Here is a 23,640-nt window from a genome sequence, read left to right as displayed (position 1 = left end):
CTGTACCAAAGTACCACATACATACTTGGTAGCTTTAATAACAGAAATGCATTGTCTCACAGTTCGGGAGGCCAAGTCCAAGGTAAAGGTGCCAGCAGGGTTGGTTTCGTCTGGGGGCTGTGAGGGAAGAATCTGTCCCAGGCCTCTCCTTAGCTTGTAGACCGCTGGCTCTTCCACCTGTGTGTCTTCATGTCATCTTCCCTCTATGTGTGTCTGTCTCCATGTCCAGTGCCTCCCACCCCACCCCCCTTTTTTCTGTTTGCTTGTGTTTTAGGTGTTATAGCTGCAAAATTTTTGCATAATTCAACTTATTCCTAAGTTTTTTTGTTTGTTTGTTTTTCAATTTCCTGTTTTTATAAGGACATTGATCACATTGAATTAAGGTCCACCCTCATGACCTCATTTTAACTTGCTTTCCTCTGTAAAGACCCTATCTCCAAAGAGTCACATTCTGAAGTACTGAGGGTTAGGACTCCTATATGTATTTTTGGGAGGAGGGCACAATTCAACCCATAACAGCAGTATAATATAGGGCTAAGGGCCCAGGTCTGAATTCTAGCTCTGACATTTATTAATTCTGAGAACTTATTTCCTCATACCCCTCCCCCCTTAAATGATGATGAAACAGATAGTACCTGCCTCATGCGGTTGTGAGGATTAAATGAATTAGTACATGTAACACTTAATATACTGGGTAGTACAATATATGTTAGTCATTCATTTAACAAATAGTCATTGAACACTTAGTAAGTGCTGGTCACTGTTCTAGGTGTTTGAGATATAGAAGTAAACAAAATAGGCAACAGTTCTTACCTTCATGGAGCTCTAGTGGGGAAAGAAAAACATTTTTAAAGTAGAATATATAGACTGTCAGAAAGTAATAAGTGCTATGGAGAAAAATAAGGCAAGAGATGGGCTAGAGAGTGTTGAGATTTGCAATCTGGGAACAGAGGTGCCTCACAGAGGTGTCATGTAAGCAAAGACCTGAAGAATGGGAGGAGACAGTTAAGTGGTTATCTGGAACTTTTCAGGTATGAGGTTTCCCCACCTCAGTACTATGACATTTGGGAATGGATAATTCCTTTTTTGTGGGAGGCTGTCCTGTACATTGTAGGATGTTTAGCAGCATCCCTGGCCACTAACCACTAGATGCTAGTATTGGGTACCATGTACTACCCCAGTTGTGGCCATCTGTCTGAAATGGAAAGATGTCTCCAGACATTGCCACATGTCCTGTGGGGGTGCAAAATCACTCTTGCTTGAGAAGCACTGAGCTAGAAATAAAGTGAAAGTGTGTGTATGTGTGTGTGTGTGTGTGTGTAGGGGGGCACCATGGAGAGACAGGGGGAGGGGCTCAGCTTATTTGTGGCACAGTAGGGAGACAGGCAATAGGAGAAAGAATGAACCACGTCACCTATGACCTTGAGGCCAACCTGTAGACATATGGGAAGCCACTGGAGGGGGAAGAGCAAAAAGATAACACAACTAGATCCCTATTTTTAAACGATTCAATTGGCTGCCACATTGAGAATTGACTATATGTAGAAAGACAGAAATGGACAGTCAGCAGGGAGGCTGCCACAATAATCCCATCAATATTTTTTTTAATCTTCACCTGAGGACATTTTTCCATTTTTTGTTCAGATAGAATGGGAGGGGGAGAGAGAGAGAGAGAGAAACGTGAAAGTGACACATGGAGTGGCTGCCTCCTCCAGGACCCCGACCGGGGCCGGGACGAATCCCAACCGAGGTACTTGCCCTTGGCGGCAATCGAACCCACAACTCATTGGTCCACGGGCCGACACTCTAACCCCTAAGCCAAACCGGCCAGGGCCCATTGATTTTTTATTTGGTTTAATGTATTCACTCACTTGGCTGGATGATGGTGGTAGTGCTGAGAAACTTGCACTAGAGAAACTCTGGGGAAGAAAAGAGGAAACAGAATTAGCATAAAAGGAAAAATTTAGGAGTGGGCAAGATGTTTTGCGGAAGTGGAAGGCAGTAGGGTGACTAAGTCGATTTGAAGAAGCAGAGGGACTGTGTAGTACAAAGAGAATGTTGGGAGAAAATTTGTGCACAGGGTCAGGGAACACTACGCTAAGGAATTAGCACTGTAATTTGTAATTAATGGGAAGCCTTTGAAGCTTCAGCAGTAAGGAAAACTTTGCAGTGGTGTGCAGCTCATAGGAGTCAGAATACTTTCAAAAGGAGTCTCCTTAAATAGCATGGGTGAAAGATAACAAGAGCCTAGGTTTAGGTGAAGAGCTTGAGCAAGACTTTCTTAAGGAAGAAAAGTAAGGCCCTGCCCTAAGGACTACAATTACCTTCTTCGGAGTACTTTTGCTTGTACGCAAGTGCAGTCTGTTGTCTCCGCTGGGGAGTCTGGAACTATTTCCACGGCATCTGACATCGTGCAAATGCAGGCCCACCATGGAAACGTTTAAATAATGCTGTACTTTCTTGGGAAGTGTCCCCAGAGGAGGTTCTATTAGATTTTTCAAGGGTCTTTTCAAAAATGCTATTATCTGTAGGTGAGAAAAACTATAGCAACGAAGAAAAAGCAGGTCTGCCATCAGAGTTCTGTCAGGACGGTGGTACATTTCAATTTGTACATTTAAAATGTCTCGGCAGGTTCAGCCTGCAAGTGTAGGTAGTTCAAATCAGTCCCACTACACTGCAGGTGGGAGCATCAGGGCGCCTGCCCCCTCCTTTCCACCTGCTTTTTGCACTAGTCCGATTCGCGAAAGGAGCTTACAAGAGTCATCGGCCCTCTTTACCCTCAAAGACTAAGGCTGTTAACCGACGCAGGGGACCGTCGCCCCGCCGGGAGAGCCACATCGCAGCGGCCGGGTGCCAGCCACCGCCCAGGGCGTGGCGCTGGCTGTGGAGCCCGGCGGGGGGAGGGGCGGGGCTGCGGCCGGGCGGGGCGAGGCGGGGACCGCGCTGGGAGACGCGCAGACGCGCCCGCCCCGCCCACCGCCGCCCCCTCCCGCTCCGCCCGTCCCCCGGCTCTGCAGCTAACCGCACTAGGAGCAGCCCCAGGCAGCGGCACGACGGTCCCCAACATGTCTGCGGCCCTGAGACAAAGGTTCGACCGGTTCCTGCACGAGAAGAATGGCATGACCGACCTCTTAGCCAAGCTCGAGGCCAAGACCGGCGTGAACCGGAGCTACATCGCGCTCGGTGGGTGCGGGGCTGTCGCCGCTCGCCGGGCCCGGGAGCAACTGCTGCACCAGCTGTTGGGGAAGCCACCGGGGAGAGGGTTCGGGGAAGGCGATGTCGGTGACCGATGGGGGCAACGGCATCCTCGGGGACCGAACCGGCCCCCGGAAAGGCCCAGGACCGGAGATCCCTCCTCCCGGGGCGGCCCCGGCCTGGGGGGGCGCGGGCCTGTGCCCGCGGCCAGGTGGCGGAGCGCCCGGAGTGCGGGGAGAAGGGAAGGGCCGGCGCTGACGTGTCTGTCCCCGGGCTGTGCCCCTGTTTGGCGAGGAGCGGCGGGGGCCGCCCGCGGGAGGGCGCGCGGGCCTGGTGGCGGTGGTAGCGGGTCCGAACCAGACCCTCCGCGGAGCCCCGCATCCAGAAGAGTTGTCCCCTCGGGAGGGTAGGAGGCAGCGGGCGGCGCGGGAATCCAGGCCTCTCCGGACCCTCCGTGGAACGGGCTCCCCGGGCTGGTGTGAGGCATGGCGGGAACCCCTGCAGGATGGAGGGCGGGAGGAGGGGTACAAAGGTGGGGCTGCCCGTTATTCCCAGACCCAGGTCTAAACTGTGTGAAGACAGAGGCCCATCCTTCGCGTGTTTTTTTCTCCAACGCGTTATACCGCCAAGACTTGCGTTGAGTGCCTCTCCTTCCACTTGACCCACTTCTCTCCTCTCCTCGTGTCTCCAGGTGTCATCGGGCTGGTGGCCTTGTACCTGGTGTTTGGTTATGGAGCCTCTCTCCTCTGCAACCTGATAGGATTTGGCTACCCAGCCTACATCTCGTAAGTAGCTCCCCCTGCAACCATCCTTCCTCCCCTTCCCCCATCCAGGGCTGCCCTAGTTACTGTATCCCCAGTTTCCCGGAGAGAGCAGTCATAGCACCACAGGGTAGTAACTGACTGCTTAGGGTTACACATTTGAGAGCCTTAACTTGATGCTTGATCTTTTGATGACTAGCTGAAATGTCTATTTCATCAGATTATACTGAATGTGTACCAAGTCGTTCTGCCTTCACTGGTGAGGAGCTCTCAGCCTGTACAGAGAGCTGATTCCTTATTCTTTTTTTTTTTTTTTTTTTTGTACAGATAGAGTGGGAGGGAGAGAGAGGGAGGGAGAGAGAGTGAGAAACATCGACGTGAAGGGACACATCGAGTGGCCGCCACCCGCACGACCAACCAGGGCCGGGGACAAACTGCAACCGAAGTATGTGCCCTTAGCGGGAACCGAACCCGGGTCTCTCCGGACCGCAGGCCGACGCTCTAACCGCTGAGCCAAACCGGCCAGGGCTGATTCCTTATTCTTAATAATTATTTTAAGTGTATTTCACCTTATATCCATATACAAAGACAGTAAAACCCCATCAGTTAGGACTTCCTTTATTCTGAATTAATGATAATTCAGACACTGAGGAGAATTTTGTCCTGATTTTTAAAAGGCTTGCCAGAAGAACCATATGAGATTTCACTCATTTGTGGGATATGAAACAGAAAGCAACACACAAACAAACTCATAGACAACTGTATGGTAGTTACCAGAGGGGAAGGGGGGGGGGATGAAGAGGGTAGAGGGGATCAAATATATGGTGAGGGAAGGAGACTAGACTTTAAGTAGTGAGCATACAATGCAGTATACAGATGATATATTGTAGAATTGTACACCAGAAACTTACATAATGTTATTAAACAGTGTTACCCCAATACATTTAATTTAAAAAATAAATAAGAAGAAAAATAAAAAGGCTTGTCAGTTATTGCAGGCAAACAGGAAACATCCTAACATAAAAACAAAGACCTTATGAGCCCAGCCAATGTGACTCAGTGGTTGAGCATTGACCCACCCACCAAGAGGTTGCTGGTTCCATTCCCAGTCAGGGTACTTGCCCAGGTTGTGGGCCAAATCCCCAGTAGGGGGCATGCAGGAGGCGGCCAGTCAATGTTCTCTCTCATTGATGTTTCTGTCTCTCTCTCCCTTCCTTTCTCTCTCAAATTAATAAAGGGAAAAAAAAACCTTATGCAATGCATTCCTAAATAGCTCCTTGGTTATATAGATAAGTTATGTAAATAACTAAATTACAAATGAATCTTATCAGGTTAGGAGCTGAATTATTTATTTGTTGAGGTTGTTTTTACTTTACATTGTGTTTATTTTGAAATATTCTACAGTTTCATTTTTCCATGCATTCAAATAGGAATTATTCCTCACACAAATGAATTTTGTTTTACTGTACAGCTCTTCCCAAGAAAGCTGGTGGGTTTTACTTTCATTGAATTGGTTTTTGCAACTTTCCTCAACCATAGGGACAAAAATAAAGGTAGAAAAATTTTCAACTAGGAGCTAAGGCACAGGTAACATACCTTGTGTGTATTATTGGAAGGGAGGAAACATGTTTTAGAAGTTTTAATTTGAACAATTATATTGAAATTATGTAAGTAATAGGTACCATGTTAGTCTGGTGTACTTAGTGGCACTCCAAAAAGTCTAGCTACATATACGACACTGCTAACTTATGAATTTGGAGATCTTCAGGCTTCATGTTGAGAAGGGCTTTTACCCTCTCCAGCATTACCTGCTACAGCACCATCCAGGTTTTATGTGAATACCAAAAGGTTCCGGAGGCAGATCAAAAAAACTAGTTTGGTTTTTCAGATCAATGCAAGAGGTACGAGAATATAGTTTTCCACTGAATGTAATCTACTGATATATGGTGTATATAGCAAGTTTGTAGATAACCCTGATTCCGAATGGCTTGCCTACCGCTGTGTCTGCGATAACGAAGTCATGCAGTTGTACACTCCTTTACTTCAGTTTGTGTAGTCTACTTGTGGGAGCTCTTTTAAAAAGAAAGCTTTTGAAGTATTTTTCAGGTTTGTGCTCTAGATGTTACCACATTTAGAACATATCTGGTATGGCAGTTTAGTACTGCCTCACAGCTTGAATTATATTGAATTAGCATATATGGATTTTTAAAAATACTGAATCACATTAACCATGCCCCCCAATCAGTGCCATTTGGTACATAATCTTGTGAGAAACATAACTGGTCTGTTGGTCAGATGAGATCATTGCTGTGGACTGTAGAAAGATAAAAGTCTGTCTGTAGGTGAATAGGTAGATCCATGGATATGTGGAAGTGGATATGACCGAAGATGTGGACAGAACACAAATATACTTCTCCTTGACCTGGAGTGAATTAATTCTAGCAGGGGCCATTTTACACACACACACACACACACACACACACACACATCTGTTTTTTAATTTTTTTTTTTATCCTCACCTGAGGATATTTTTCCATTTATCTTCAGATAGAGTGGGAGGGAGAGAGAGAAACATCAACATGAGAGGGACACATTGACTGGCTGCCTCCTGCACGACCCTGACCAGGGCTGGGGACTAACCTCAACTGAGGTACATGCCCTTGGCCGGAATTGAACTCGTGACTCCTCGATCCGCGGGCCCACACTCTACCGCCAAGCCAAACTGGCCAGTGCCTAAAGTCATATTTTAAAGTAGTTTTAAGCCAGCTGATTTCAGCTTCATCATTTTAGTAGTCATTCTTTCATTCATTTTATACGTAGCCACTTGAATATTACTGATTCTTTTTACTTACAAGAAGCCAAATGTTTCTGTCTATTGCTAAGAATTCTGTGAAATGGCTGAGACAGTCATTTCTGAGTTGTTCAGGTAAGTGGGTTTTGTATATTTTAGAATTATTCTATTTACCAAGTATATGCACTTTGTTTTCTTTCCTACTTGAATATTCTAAGGCAAAATGACATTTGTCATACATCTTAATAAGAGTTAGAAAAATATTTAAATTCTAATAGAGGGAATTGAATGATTTAAGCAAAAGTTCAGGAAATAATGAGTATTTCTGGATTAATATTTATTCATAGGATGCTTCCTTTTGGAAGACCCAACTCTTTTACCTTTAAAATAAATACAAGATTCTATGACAATAAGGGAATTAAGTAAAGTTTGGTATCTGGGTAATTGGACTTGTCCCTAAAACAGTGGTTCTCAACCCTGATGCCCATTGGAATTATCTGAGGAGTTTTAAAAAATATTGATGCCAGTTTCCACCCCTAGAGATTCTGATGTAATTTATCTGAGATGTGGCCTGGATTTGGGATTTTTAAAAATCCTCAATCTTGCCCTGGCCGGTTTGGCTCAGCAGTTAGAGCATCAGCCTGCGGTCCAGAGAGACCTGGGTTCGGTTCTAGCTAAGGGCACGTACCTCGGTTGCAGTTTGTCCCAGGCCCTTGTTGGGTCATACGGGAGGCAGCCATTAGATGTGTCCCTTTCACATCAGTGTCCCCCCCCCCCCCCCCATCTGAACAAAAAATGGAAATATGTCCTTGGGTGAGGATAAAAAAAAAATCCTCAATCTTTTAAAATTTTTAAAGGATTCCAATGTGCAGTCAATGTTGAGAACCCCTGTTGAAGAGTGACATCAGTAACCTGTGCTTGTTACACTTGAAGATGGGGGGAGGGAGTGGGTGAGGCCTGCTGACCCTGGGAACAGCCCAGAAGTCTCCTGGCCTCTGCTTTGTGAGGGAGGTTTAAGGAGACACGGGCCTGTGCGCACAGAATAAAGCATGCAGCCCCCCAGTTAGTGAGCATTCAGGCAATCCATGTTACAGTCATCTACTCAAATCTGTGCATTGCTTAACCCATGTGATTTCATCATTGTCAGAAAGAAACATGGTATTAATAGCACCTAAATCGGTGTTAACTTCAAGTGTGATCTGTGATCACCTTCACTTTAACTGTTCTTGCCTCTTGTGATTTGCCCTGTGCTCCCTAGCCGGATTTATTTTTTTAAATACAGGTTCATCTATGCAGCAAAAATCAAATGCCAGCTGTGAGCCAGGCACTGTGGCAGCACTTTAGATTTAGACCAGGGACTAAGGTTGACATGCTCTCCATCCTTGTGAATGAACAGCCTACTAGGATAAACCACAATAAAAAGTCAAGTAGTGACAGTGCATTAAGCTCCCCAAAGAAAATCAACAGGGAGCTGTGGGAGAGAAGAAGAGGAAGGACTCCAGTATTTCTTTGAAATCCTCTGAGTTAAGGCCTGAGAAATGAGAAGGGGCCAGCCAAGAGCAGAGCCAGGCAGGGGCAGCAGCTTGTGCCAGTCCCAGGGCAGCGGGTGCAGGGGAAGCTCTGTGAGGAAAGAGCAGTGAGGAAGGACTGGAGAGGTGTGAGTGCCACCCGCCTGGCCAGTGGCTGGCACACAAAGTGTGCATTTTATTCCAGGTGGTTGTAGGGAGTTTGCATGTTTTCTGGTAGTCTTGGGTGGATTTTGTTTTGTTTTTATCCTTTTCGAGGACATTCTTGCATTTTTCTTCAGATAGAGCAGGAGGGAGAGAGAGAGAAACATCGACGTGAGAGAGACACATCGAGTGGTTGCCATCCACATGGGCCGGGGACAAACTGCAACCGAGGCACATGCCCCCTGCGGGAACCGAACCCAGGTCTCTCTGGTCCGCAGGCCGACGCTCCAACCGCTGAGCCAGATCGGCCAAGGCTTGGATGGGTTTTAAATGGAGTGTGAGATGATATGTAAAGGTCATTCTGACTGCTGTGACCTTCAGAAGGAATTGGTGATCCTGCCAAACTATTGTCTACCCCTTCTTTTGTGACCTTTCATCATTTGCTCCTGCTGTTTCCTCTCTTTGGACCCTCGTGGAGAGGGGTCCACAAATTTGTGCAATGGTCAACATTGGGCCTAGCGGCTATAGGGTGCAGAAATAAAATTTGGAAAAGCTCATTTGGCTTCCCAGCTTGTTTTATGACTCACTGCCTTGGGAAATCTGTGGGTAGGCTCAGGTGTACCTGGCTGCAGGTCAGGTTTTGGCATGTTGGAGCGCACAGATAAATGAAGGCTGGTGCTTGTGGAGGACACCCAGCCTTCAGGTCTCCCTACTGGTTCCTCACTTTCTGTGGACATAATTGCAGCTTTTAATCTTCTACTATGTTTCCAGACTTTGTGGCCACCAGACATTGTATATATAGGCAACATGAAATCTAATCCCAGCTTTCTTATTAAGAACCGTTGAAAGAATCACTTTAGTCGCCTCACATTCTTCTATTCCTGGTAAGAGAAGACTACTGGATAATAATGGGAACCTCCGTTATTAAGGTAGATCTGCCCTCCCCCATTTTGCTGAGATGTAATTCACATGCAACCTTTTTAAAGTGTACAATTCATTGGTTAGTATATTCATAGAGTTTTGAAAGCATCACCATTATCCAAATCCAAAACATTTTTATCACCCCAAAAGGAAACCCTACACCCTTTAGCAGCCACTCCCCTTTCCTCCTACACCCCAGTACCCAGAAACCACCATTTTATTTACTGTTTATGGATTTGGCTATTTTGGACATTTCATATCAATGGAATAATATAATATGTGGCCTTTTGCTGCTGTGGCAGCCCAGCCGTTTAGTGGCCTTGCACAGATACGGGTCTTCCTGAGGGGTCTCTCAGGAGTGTGTGCTGGGCTTCCCCGCATTTGCAAAGACTGTTGCCTGGACCTGAAGTAACCCCTCCCAGGGGTCCTTGAGTGTGGGTGCTGGGCTTCCTGCTTTGCTCCAGTGGAATTATGAGGAAGAAATCGAATGACTTTTTTAAAATGTTTTTGTTCTGCAGAGAAGGGAAAGGAGGGTGGTGCTCTTTTGTTCTACTCAACCACCTTTCTGTTCAAAATTAGTCGTCCCTCGCCACTTCTGCTTCAACTTCCGCGGCTTCACTCTATGGCGTTTTTTCAAATACTATACTGTATATACAGTATAGTATTTGAAAAAACCGCAAATGTCCAAGCGTGAAGTGGCGAGGGACCACTATGCATAAATAAAGAATTTTACTTCGCGGAAGTTCATTTATTTGCGGTAGAGCCTGGAACTGATTAACCGCGATAAACGAAGGCCAACTACTGTATATGAAAAGTCCATTAATTTTCCTCTTTTTATATCTTTCTTAAGGATCAGGCTGCCACCTCCCTGGGTCTGTCAGAATGAGGCCTTAGAGATCAGACATGTAGTCTGACTCCTTTAGTTTTCATATGACCCAGGGATAGAGAGGTGGAGTATCTCCCAAGGTCACACGCCCGGTTTGGTCTGGAACCGTCAGTGACTACACAGGAACGTGAAAGCACATTTAGGCATATTTAGTATCAAGGTCGAAAGATGAGGTATGTGTGTAGTCCAGTGTTTTGCTGTGTACACATAATCTGATGTTTAGTCACGCTTTGCAGTCTCACGCCCGCTTCAGTGATGTGTCACTTTCTCTCCTGAGCGTCCTTACCAGCTCATTCTAAGCATTTGCCATCAGTGCAGAGTGTTGCACCAATTAGCTCTTTGCATGACTGCGGAACTGTGCAGCGCTTCATTTAATAGACGCTTGTGAGAAGTAACTTGATTAAGGTCTAGCATCTTCAGTAGATGGTGAAACAGGGAGTCTGACTTCCAAGTCCCTGTTTTTAATTTTTACGTTGCACTACTTCCCAAGTGGCTCTTGAGTGTCCCATAGAGATGTGCCATTGCCTTAAGCAGAGATGGAAACTGAACTGTTGATCAGCCTGACACCGTCAATACGTTACTTGCATGCAGGGTATTTTTACTCAAGTAAGGTACTGCCATCCCAGATCAGGTATCTGCACACAGTCATTTGCAGTGTTTTATGAACATGGGTTGGAACATATTACTAGCAAGTTCCCTCTCTGTCTGTGATGCGCATTGCTTTACGACAGCAGCAATAGACATAGTATTTGCAGAGACCTGCCCTGTTTCACCAGTGCAGGCCCACCCGGAGCGGCACACTGAGTTGGATTTCCTGAGGGAACACAGCCTTGCCTTTCGTTCTGTGTCAGGAGCCAACAGATCTCAAGGGGAAGATGTTTGGGATGACCCCTGTGAGGTCAGATCAGAGAGGAGATGGTGAAGGGGGAAACAAACCAACAAAAAACATTGTGAAAATAATTGCAAGAGTTGTAATAACAATCAACCACAAGTAAAAGCTACAGCATCTTAGCTAATGATGCACGGCAGATAAAGTGAGGAGCTGTAGGTTAGAAATGGTTGACATCTAAAGATTTACAATGGCAGACCCCTAAACAGAGAGTGAGTTGCCCAGAGAGTGAGAAAGCCACCATGTGACTGACAGTTGTGATCCACTTTGTCAGAAGCAGGTCACGTGGAGCAGAGCTAGGCCTCCCCTACGCTGCTGGAGGAGGATGTATGTTTGCGGTTCTCCATTAGACTCGTTAGAATGGGGTGTGTTTGTGTTCTTGAGAACTTACAATTATCTTAGGTTTTTTCTTTTTTACTCATGAGAATTTGGGAGCGATATATTTCCTACTACGCTGCCTGTGTTCTCAGTGCACTGGCTGTTCTGTCGGCCGTGCGGAGCAGCGCCGGCCCACACTAGCGCTCCGGGTGCCAGGCAGGCAGGTGCCAGGCAGGCAGCGCGAACACGCTGGCCAACTGCGCGCATCACAAGTGCAGCTGGCATTCTGGGGGGTTGGCCACGAGCAACTCTGACATCTTAAACATTGTCACGCTTCACTTGTGTCAGCTGTTCACTGCTTTGTGTTCACTTAGTATTATTGCTAATACTGCTGGACTACTTCAGGTGGAGTGTGGAGAAACTGAAAAATAAAGTATTCTTAAAACAACCAGTGCTATTTGTTTTAGATAATTATAGCCTGTGTTTGGTTAAAAATTTTTTCCCATTTGTCTGTATTGTAGGGAAAAGGAAGTTTTGAGGAGCTGTAAGATGAAAGATTTAAATTTTTATTCACGATCTAGTTTATGGACCCAGAAGCAGTAGTGGAGGGAGAGCTCATTCCTGTTCTGGCCTGTTCCTTTTGAACTTTAATGAACTCTTTTTTTTTTCTCTTTATGAGAGCCCTGGAGATTAGGTCTGTTTGTCCTGAGTTGCCTACCCTCTCCCCCCCTCACCCCCCAATCCTGGAGTTCTCTTCTGGGACTGTGTCTGAGGACTCAGTTTTCAACTTAATGCCCTCATATAATATTTAAAACATATTGGGATATTTTGAGGTAGTATTTAGTGTCTATCAATAACATTACCAATTAATTAATTTTGAGGAACAAGGAATTAGTATAAGCAGAAGTTTAAAAGAACAATTTCAAACATTGCTAGTGAACTTGATTTATTTTGGTAGCACTTGAAGTATAAGTGGGGCCATAGAAACCTATCCCAACTTAACTCTGTCACTTGCTCACTTCTCATTCCTGGGAGTAGAGCTTATCATCTGCCCCTCCCAGTCACGTGGCCACTATATATATCCTGCAGCTCCGAGAGTCCGGCCAGGTCACCTGGTGAAGGATCTTTTACATGTCAGGGAACTCTAGACTGCTGTCTGCATCCTGGTGTGGCCCTCTTGTCTGGGGGAGGCCAGTTTAGGTTATTCCAAATAGGTAGTCAGGGTGCTTGAGCTTAAGTTAAACTTTATGAAGCCATACTTGACAAAGATGTCTTCTTTATAGAGCCATCAATTTTATTGACGGAGCTGTTCCTCAGGTCACAAGACTGTTGAGGCAAAACCAGGCGTCAGCATAGAGAGGCCTGACTTCCTGGCCTGCTCACTGCTCGCACGGTTTATATTTGGCTGACTGAGTCTTCCACCCTGTATTAAACACAAAATTGTGGACAGTTGATAAATAACGTCGTTGTAATTAAACCAAAATGTTTGACCAGTGAATCGCTGCTTTTTTTGGTAATTCTCTCTCCGTTAGAGGTGTTTTATAAACACATCTTAAAATGTATTTCCTTTGAATTTAGTTAATTGTGTATTATGAATTTCATTAAGTTGGTCATTTTATACTGTAGGAGAACATTAAAGAGTAGAAGAGCATGGTCTGTTTTTTCACTGTTCTTGTAGAGCCATCTTAGAAGATAATTGCTATGTATTTAAGAAATAGCCCAAGTGTCCATCAGTAGATGAGTAGATAAAAAAAGCAGTGGTACATATACACCATGGAGTACTATGCAGCTGTAAGAAAGATCTCTTATCCTTTGAGATGACATGGATGGACCTGGAGAGTATTATGCTTAGCAAAATAAGCCAGTCAGAGAAAGACAAATAGCACATGATCTCACTTACACGTGGAATATAATGAATAAAATAAATTGATGAACAAAATAGACCCAGAGACATAGAAAGGAGTACGGTTCAGACTGACAAACCTGAACCGTAACAGAAGAGGTGTTTGGGGTGGGGGGAGAGATAAACCAAAAAATGTATATGCATGTAAGCATAACCAGTTGACATAGACAACAATGCCAGGGGGTGGGGGCAGGATCAGGAGGAGGGTGTCAATGGGGGAAAAGGAGAAACATCTGTAACAAAAATAAATTAATAAATAGAAGCATATTTGCCACTAGCTATCATATCTTTTTTGGGGCACTATGGATGGTCATATTATGTCTGCTGTATCAAAAGGATTACAAACATTGTTCAATTTAAGCTTCAAAGATTCTATCTTGAACTCTGGACTATTTATTAAACATAACAACACATTAGAAATAAAACAAATTAATCACAAGCAGTTTCCTTTCTGTTCTTTACGAATAGCACACCTCAAAGCGTTTTTATTGGTATAGATTTTATTTATTAACTGCTTTATTTACTTATTATTTATTATATCATTTGGAATATAGGAGTTAGGAATGAAACTGGTAAAACTCAGTGAGCTTTTCAGATTTGCCATCAATCTTATGCTTACCATTCATTGTATATGTATGTGTTTATGATGCATAAATATAATAGTTATGTAGTATATACTCCCTTCTAATGTAGGAAATTGACCTTTTACAATTTAATGACATGAATGAATGTGTTGAAATACTCAGTAACTAGGAATAACCTTTGGGTCTGAAAGAGTTAATGCAGTGTCAAAAATGCTTAATTTATAACTTCACTGAAGTATGAAAATCTAACATCCATCCCAATGATACACTTTAACTGAAGTTGTCATTGATGGAAGAACATCTCAATAATTGAAACGATGACAGGAATACCTCGAAAACATAGAAAATATAGCTTCCCCCACCTCTGCTTTTCCTGTTTGCTACTCTTGGTATATTTATAATACAAATATTAGTTAAAAGTTTGGTGGTATATATTTTTTTATATTTGTTAATTGCTGAAACTTCTGAATGCTATGACATGTTACACATAATAAACATGAACTTTGTGTTTAAGGCTGTTCTCTGGCCACACTTGGTTCCGGGCCTTGCTTTTAGGAAGCAGCAGCAAAGGTGTGAACAATAAATAGGCCAGTGAGGGTGGAGGCAGCTCGTACTAGTCACCGGCACCAGTAGTCTGGATGTGGGCTGGCCAGTGGGTATGGATATATCAGTTCTAATTCAATACTACTGTACAGAATTTTGGCCAGCCACCTTTGCAGTGTGTGTCTAAAACTGTTTTCAGCAGTGTTAAATCTGTTCTTACTGACCTGCCAATAGGGTTTTTGGAATTTCAGCTGACTCTACTCTGTAGCATTTGGGATTTCGATAGTGAGTTATAATTAAAACCCATGGGTAATTCTCTAATCTCCTTTTAGCCTGTTAGCAATGCTATTAATCCTTTATCAGCTCTGCTTAGTAGGAAGTACTGGAGTGTTCTTATCATACTTTCTTTTCAATTTCTAGCCTCCCAATGATAATAAATTATTACCATATTGTAGTTACTACCTATTAAGGTATTATTTAGTGTTGTTCCAGTCATTGTTTCTAAGTGCTTTACATGTATTAACTCATTTAGTCTTTACAACAACACAATGAGGTTTCTCACCCCTAGTTGACAAATGAGGAACCTAAGGCCCAGAATAATTTGCCCAAGGTTATATACCTCGGAAGTGGTAGAACTAGGATACAAAGCTGCAAGCTAAGGATGGTGAAATGATGAGCATTGGGAAGAAATGATGGGAAAAGCCTGGTTATATATGTGTGTGTGTGTGTGTGTGTATTTTTTTTTTTTAAATAATTTGTTTAACTAGAAAATTAGGATGCATCAGTTTTGTGGGAAGGGCTGTATGACTCTTTTCTCTGTGTCTTTATGTGTGTATTCAAGGTCTTTTAATGCTCTAAAACAACAGATTGTGTCTGATCATTGTTAGAGAGGTTTGTTTGTTTGTAAGAAAAACATGAACTGTTTCCTCAAGAGAGAAATTAAGTGAATGTGTCTGATGTTCACTTTAGTGTTTGTTTTTAACAAAGCCCTAAAGAGAGACCTAATCTCATAGGAGGAAGTAGTTATAGAAAGTCTGGCGTCCATTTTTTTCCCCAAATAGAAATCCTTTTCCTTCCTTTTGTTATAAAAAATAGTACATGCTCATTGCAAAGACAGTAAAAATCTGCAATTCCAATACCCAGGAATAGCTTTAATGATTTGAAATGTATATTTCTGGACACCATTCTTAATCGGTAAACATACACAAACATGTCTTTTTTTAGGCAAAATTAGTGATCTTTTAAATTTTTTGAGCTGCTAGCTGCTCCTATACTATACTTTTGCCAACCATCTCTGTGCCCGGCCATGTCTCTGTTTCTTCCTCTCAAGAATGAGAATAACCCCTATTCCAAAGGGTATTGTGAAGGTTAAATTAAATAATTATAAGGCTCCTTACCCCTCCCCTACTTTAGCTTTGCCATTTTGACTGGACTGCAAATGACTTAAGGGCATGAAGTGCATCCTGTGATTTCTTGAATCCTCTTGTGTTGCCTAAGTTGATACAGCCTCCTTCTAATACAGAAGTTGAAATGATTCAGTACACCTACAAGGCAGTAGAGTGTATTATTGAAGAATCACCTATGTCCACTGACCTGGACAAGGAAGTACATAAGTAAATAGCATTCAGGAACACCCTGTTTTTGTTTTGTTTTTTTAAATATGTTTTTATTGAATTTTTAGAGAGGAAAGGCGTAAGAGGGAGAAACATCGATGTGAGAGAGATGCATTGATTTGCTGCCTCCTGCACACCTCCCACCAGGGGATTGAGCCCGAAACCCAAGCATGTGCCCTGACCGGGAATTGAACCAGGACCTCTCAGTCCATTGGACGACTCTCCATCCACTGAGCCACACCGACCAGGCAGGAACCCCCAGTTTTAAGCTCTCTTCTTCTCTATCTTTTTTTTTTTTTTTTTGTTCAGATAGAGTAGGAGAGAGAGAGAAACATCGACATGAAAGGGACACATCGAGTGGCTGCCACCCTCACAACCCAACCAGGGCCGGGGACAAACTGCAACCGAGGCACATGCCCTTAGCGGGAACTGAACCTGGGTCTCTCTGGACCGCAGGCCGACGCTCTAACCGCTGAGCCAAACCGGCCAGGGCTCTCTACCTTTTTAAGTCTCAGGTTCTTCAGCTGTAAACTGAAGGGGTGAGACTGTCTTCAGTGTTCTTTCTTATTCTGACTAGCTTATGACATGTAGCTGTATTTTAAAAAAAACACACACGTTGTATTATTTTATATTTATCAATTTTTAATCCTCACCCAGGGATATTTTTCTATTTATCTTCAGATAGAGTGGGCGGGAGGGAGAGAGAAACATCAACGTGATAGGGACACATTGACTGATTGCCTCCTGCATGACCCTGACCAGGGCCAGGGACAAACTGCAACTGAGGTACGTGCCCTTGACCAGAATCGAACCCGCAACTCATTGGTCCATGGGCCAACGCTCTAACTGCTGAGCCAAACCGGCCAGGGCACATTGTGTTATTTTAAGTTACAGCAATAATTAAATGCTTCAATAATATGAGAAGTTCTAAAATGGAAAAATGTCCTCGGGTGAGGATTAAAAAAAATATATATATATGAGAAGTTCTATTTTTTTTTTTTAATTTCTTCATCTTAATAAGACTATGGTCTTTTCTTGTCTTCTTTCATTGCTCTGGTTACTTACAAAGTTGTAATCAAGTTTGAGTTATTTTTTTTTCTACTTTTTGGTGTTACTACATATAATGTTCCAGGTGTATTAACATAGAAACTTTTAAAATCATATTGTTGATAAGTTAAGGAACTAACCTTTCCCCCCCCCCCCCCTTGATGTACTGAAATTGAACTGTTGGGCAGTTTTTCTGTTTTTGAATCTGTGGATCTTGACTAATATCTTTTAAAAAATGATAGAATGGAATCTAAACTATCAGATGGTTTTATGAAATGTTTAGCAGTTTATACTTATGTGTGGACATGTGTGCTTACTTACTCATGGACTGCTTTAGTTCCCAAAATTAAGACTTTAAGTGAAATATAACTGTGTATCCCTTCTGCCCAGAATGAATGTATAAAAAATTAAATTTTATCATTCTAATAACTTTAAAAATTCACTTAGATATAAATAGATAAACCACACTCAGATAAAGCGCAGAGGAGAAAACTTTACGTGTAAAAAGGTGTATTGTCTGTTTTTGATTAATGTGCTTGTCTATACTTTTTCTTTGGCCTTCTATTATATTAGCTAGTTTCTATCTGAGGAAAGCTAAAACACAGATAGTCTGTGTTTTATAATCAGCTCTTGTAAATTCATTTTGTATGATTTTTGGGTTAAAGTGAAAACCTTTTTCCTGGTCTTATATTGAAAGCAGCGTTCACTTCATCACGTCCTTCTTTCCCTCTGGTCCTGTATCGATAGCAGGCGTCTCATGCAGCTTCTCTCCCTTGGTTATTTTCTCTAAAAACACTTATACATGCATGCACACGCACACATGTACACTTCTAATCAATTTAGAGGCTTTCTTGTGAACGACTCAGCGTGATTCAGCAGGCTGTTACTTTGGGGGACCCATTTTACCAAGTAGCCAGTGTATTTTCAATATTTAACTCATACCATGGGCTAACCAAGATTCAGTTTTCTTCTAGTTTACTATTTTAGTTATGATAAGTATCCAGACATGTTAGGATAGGATAAAAAAAAATTATGGAATTCGGGTTTAGAATGAAGAAATTTCCAAGACTAGAAGAAATTTCTGTGATTTAGAAGTAAAAAATTATTTTTTATTAGAACAGTTAATCCTGATATTTATATGGAACCACAAATGGCCAGATACCTTGAGAAAGAACAAAGTGGGCAGTATCATGCTTCCTGAGTGGGAGAAGATATTTGCAAATGATACATCTGATATAGGGTTAATATCCAAAATATATGAAGAAATCGATTTAACACCAAAAAATCAATCCAATTAAAAATTAGCAGAGGAGCCCTTGCTGGTTTGGCTCAGCAGTTAGAGCGTCAGCCTGCGTACCAAAGGGTCTCAGGATCAATTCCCGGTCAAGGGCACATGCCTGGGTTGCAGGTTCTATTTCTGGCCCTGGTTGGGGTCATGCAGTAGGCAACCATTGATATGTCTCTCTCACATAGATGTACACCCCCCCCAACTCCCTCTCTCTCTCCCCTCCCTCCTTCCCCTTCCACTCTATCTAAAAATCAAAGGAAAAATATCCTGGGATGAGGATAACAAAAAAAAAAGAAAATGTTTCATTAAGATCTTACTATATGATACTCTTGCCTTTCAGAATTAAAGCCATAGAGAGTCCCAACAAAGAAGATGATACTCAGTGGCTGACCTACTGGGTAGTGTATGGTGTGTTTAGCATCGCCGAATTCTTCTCTGACATCTTCCTGTCATGGGTCCCCTTCTACTACATGCTGAAGGTACGTTGGTTTCCCTAAACTGCTCCTTCCTTCCATATATGTACTTGATTTGCCCCCAACCCCTAAAAGAAACTCCATCTCAGGATCTATAAACAAGGATTAGGAACAAATGCATGAATGTTAAACACCTGTGGCTCTGCCTCAGATCATATAAACAGGAAGACAGGATTCAACATGTCTGGCATTTTTTGTACACTGCCTTTGAAACAGCCATAGCAATAGTGTGATCAAAATGTATCTGAGCCCTGGCAGGTTTGGCTCAGCAGTTAGTGTTGGCCCGAGTTTGATTCCCAGTCAAGGGCATGTACCTGGGTGGCAGGTTCCATCCCTGGCCCCGTTCGGGGTCCTGCAGGAGGCAACCACTCATTGTGTCTCTCTCACATCAGTGTTTCCTCTCTCCCCCTCCTTCCCTTCTTCCCTTCCATTCTCTCTAAAAAAAAATCAATGGAAAAATATCCTTAGGTGAGGATTAACAGACAAACAGAAAACAAGTATTTGATAAAAATGGAAATACTATGACCTGTCACAAACATTGCTCCTTGCCAAGATCCTGTTCTTATGCATGTTGTCTACATTTGATGTGGAAGCATTGCAAATTTTCCCTAGGCCATAGATTATTCACAGTGGTGGGCAGGAGTCATTATTTGTGGAAGAAAAAAATGCTTATTTCTTAAGTAGGTTTGGAGAAAGAAGATATGGACTGGGCTCTCTGAGGGAGTCATTTTAAGAACTGGGGTGGGTGCCATAGTCAGGCATCGGCCCTGACACACCTTGTGCTCAGCAGAGGATTTCCAGCACGTGGGGAACGGAGTCGGAAGTTGAAACTCGTTCCCAGTGGGCCCTGTGTCAAGTCCAGATTTGCACCAGAGGTGAAGGAGAAAGGAAGAGTTCGTACTTTTTAATAGCTACAGTGGTTCTTTCTCACTAAATGAGACAAGCTGTCTTCAGTTGCTTCCTCAAGTCTCCCATGGAGGAAGCCTGCTTCCTGCCAGTTGCATAGGCTGTAAAGTCACTTCTCAAACGAGAGGGTGGTGTGTCCAGCCCTTAAGAAGTCTGGGTTCCCTCTTTCCCTTCATACACATATGTATTTGTTTTAATAAAAGTTACACAACACATGGTCTGAAGACCCAATGGTTCCATAAGAGTTTAGAGGAACAGCAGTTCGGCCCCGTGCCCCCTGTACTGCCTTCCTTAAAGTCAACCATTGTCCATTTGTGGCACGTGATCTTGCCCTTTAACTCTATGTCTCTAAATAATATTCTTGTTTAGCCATCTTTTAATTTTTCTATTCTACACATTAGCTCTTGATTCCCACTGGAAGGTAAGGATTTGCTCTCTTCCTCCCCTGGTCCCTGCCACACACATGCAGACTTCCTGGTCCCCATCGTCCTCCCTCTGGTTTGTAAACATTCACCCTGACATCATTAGGACTTTGTAAATACTGTGTAGGGCCATCTAGTGTACGCATTATGCACATGTAGTATTCCTGTATAGCTTTTTATTTCCCCTAAAATTACTCATTATTTTATTTATATATTCAGACATATTTTTCACATCCCTTATTCCAATTTGTCCTACCCTTTCTACATTTCTACTTACTTTAAAATTTTTTATCTAAAAATATTTAGATTTAAGAAATTAAATACAGGAAGCTCTCTTATTTTTTGGTCTCCCACACTGCAACAACTACCACGTTGGTATTATGTTGATTTTTTTTTCTGGGTAATTGTGCATATGTTTTTCTTTTGCTTTGGTCTTAGTTATTCTTAAAAATGTATTTGTATTTGTCTTTTTCTTTCTGGGAGATGTTCTCAATCTCATCTTCCAATATTCAAGTTTGTTGCTTCTGCTATTTATACCATGCATTGTGTTCTTTCTGTGAGCTATAACATTTTTGATACCTATTGTTATTGCTTGGTCTGATTCTATGTTTTCTTGTTCTTGTCACATATTGCTATATTTCTTTTAGTATAGTTAGCATTCCAATTTCAAATTCGTGATCATTCAGTTCTAATAGTTCTGCTGATAGAATCTGTAGTTGATTATGTTGTCTTTATTTTGCAGTGGTTGTACTTTTCAAATACCTTGTTATTTTGGCCTTTAAGCTCATTTGCCTCCAGGGGTATCAGCTGCTCTGCGGGCTGGCTAGAGGAAGGCTCCCCAAGGCCTAGTCAGCTGTAGTAGGGCTGGCGAGTCCGACAGCTGTAGTAGCCCAAGGAGCCCGACAGCAGAGGGACCACAGTTCATCATTGTCCCCTCACAAACAGCTCCTCGGGTTGAGGTGTCACCCTTTGCTTCCCCCAGACAGCATTAGAAGGAGATGCTGCTAAACTGTAACCCACAGCTCAAGGGGCTGGTTTCCTCAGCGCCTCACAGGGACAGGACATCTGTGCCCAGACCTCCGTGTTAGAAACAAGTATAGGAGAAAGGGTTTTAACCAAGAGGATGGAGCCACGAAAAATGTAATGTCACAAAGAAAAGTATTTGAAGTATGACTAAATTATTAAAAATTAAATTTTCATACCACAATGGGCAGCATAAACAAAGTTAAAATAATGACAGAGTAGGAGGATATATTAGATAAGGAATTAATATCCAGAATATATAAAAATGTTTACAGGTAAGGGAAAAAGAAACATGGACAAAGATTATAAATAGAAATATTTATATTTATATTTCACAGAAGAGAAAAAGTAGCCAGTTATCATCTCACTAGTGATCTGAGTAATGTGAGCTAAAATTGTGAAATACCATGTTATGCTCATGAAATTGACAGATATTTAGAAGATTATTAATATCTGGTATTGGAAAATGTCAAATTGAAAATTTCTTTCTAGCAATTCTACATATCTATCCTAAGGAAATGTTCGTTGCACATAAGAGAGCTATATAAGGATATTCATTGCAGTAGTTTTGGTTATAACAAAAAATTAGAAACAACTGGAGTGTTTATCAACAGGTAAATGGTTTAATGAATTAATAGTACATCTATATACATCTATATAGTTGAATGGAATGACTCATATGTACAGATACAGAATTTTTAAAATAATTATTAAAAAATTACAGAATATTATCTACAGTATGACACCATTTATGGTAAAAATAAAAACAAGAAGCTAAATAGTTTAAAATTTTTAATGAAAACATGCTCAATATAGTATACATATTTAATTTTGAATGGCATTATCACAGAATGCCTTGTAAGACAGCTGAAGAATTTTCCTTTTTAAACAAATGGAAAAAAATTGATCTGTGGGAAGATTAAAGATTTCAGAACTTGTTAGATATATATGTTTTTCTTATTCAAAGACATTTAACATTTATAAGAATATATTTATAATCTTTCATTTGGATGCCATATATTTTAAACTTCCAGTAATTTTGAAGCCCCGATGAGACCCATCTAATGGTAGTGATGTACTCTCTCCTGGAAAGAGATCTGGCCTTTGCCTTGGGCCCGATTGCTGCAGTGAACAGAACCCTGTCAGCAGAACCACTCGTACCAGTATCTGACCTCAGACTTCTGAAACTTGAGCAAGCCTGACTTCCAGCCTGCTCCCGGTCCCCTCTGCTAACGGAGGCCATGCAAGGTCGAGAGAGGATCTGAAATAAGAGCCAATCACTAAATCATTTATATTTTGTTTTGAGGTACATTACAGAAAGTGCTTTACAGCAAGCATTTGTCTCTGACGGACAAGGGGATGTGCGTCCATTAGTAGTTTCTGGCTGCCCGACATCGTGGAGTCGGTGACAGTGAGAGAGTGAACATACTGCATGTGTTCCAAATAGATAAGATAATTGACATGATTAGAAATTGATTACGCTGTCAATCAAAATGTTATCTTCCTGCATTAGTGGCATATTCTGAGTGGCTCCAGTGAACAGCTGAGAAAAAGCCTGTGAATTGCAGTCTGTAGAAGCTGTTTTAGGGGAGGGATCCCATTTTAAGAACTGGCATAGATCTTATCTGCCTTGCTGCACTCCCAGGTGATTGTATGGCAGGGCGAAAGAAAGACCTGCAAGTGAGGACAGGTTTTAATATTTTATTCATCAGAATTACCACTGTGGTTTGGTTTGGTTTTGTTCTTTATTTTTCTAAAGCAGCCTATAATATTGGAGGGAAGTAAGAGGAACCGACATTTAAGTATCAAAGTGAGGTGAAAAGATAATCTACAATGTACTGAGCTAAAAACAGTGGATCATGAGTTGAGCAGAAGGGTTTAAAAATAAACATAAAGTCCCCCTTTTTCCCTATGAAAATAGCGTATGTTCATTTCTTCTTTTTTTTTAATCCTCACCTGAGGATATTTTTTCATTTATCTTCAGATAGAGTGGGAGGGAGAGAAAGGAAGAGAGAGAGAAACATCGACACAAGAGGGACACATCGACTGGTTGCCTCCCACACAACCCCAACCAGGGCCGGGGACGAACCACAACCGAGGAACGTACCCTTGGTAGGAATCGAACCCACAACTCATTGGTCCGTGGGCCGATGCTCTAACGCTGAGCCCAACAGGTCAGGGCGCATATGTTCATTTCTTTATTCAGGAGATATTTATTTAGAACCTTTGTGTGCCAGAATGTGTTCTGGGTCTGGCGGTACTTGGGTGAACATAACAAAAGTTTCTGTTGTCATGTAGTTTGCATTCATGTCTGTGTGCATGTTTGTGTAGAGGGGAACATGTTTTATATAAGGCAGAAAAAAGCGTTTGTAACCCAACCACTGCTATCTTCTTAGGGTAGCCTTCC

At 42.4% G+C, this 23,640-nt stretch overlaps 1 protein-coding gene across 1 annotated transcript in view; it reads left to right on the top strand.

The window, feature by feature from the left end:
• Positions 1-2,997: 2,997 nt before the first annotated feature.
• REEP5 (receptor accessory protein 5) overlaps positions 2,998-23,640 on the top strand; it is a 37,663-nt gene continuing 17,020 nt past the window's right edge. Inside the window, exons 1-3 of the mRNA XM_036279612.1 lie at positions 2,998-3,183; positions 3,887-3,980; positions 18,750-18,888. Coding sequence (XP_036135505.1) covers positions 3,066-3,183; positions 3,887-3,980; positions 18,750-18,888 — 351 coding nt within the window. The 5' untranslated portion in view covers positions 2,998-3,065. The remainder of the gene's footprint in view (positions 3,184-3,886; positions 3,981-18,749; positions 18,889-23,640) is intronic.

The sequence above is a fragment of the Molossus molossus genome, unplaced genomic scaffold (assembly GCF_014108415.1).
Source record: "Molossus molossus isolate mMolMol1 unplaced genomic scaffold, mMolMol1.p scaffold_m16_p_3, whole genome shotgun sequence".
In the NCBI taxonomy this organism is placed as follows: Eukaryota; Metazoa; Chordata; class Mammalia; order Chiroptera; family Molossidae; genus Molossus; species Molossus molossus.
Note: the sequence above shows the minus strand (reverse complement) of the source record. Positions and strands in the feature narration are given on the sequence as shown.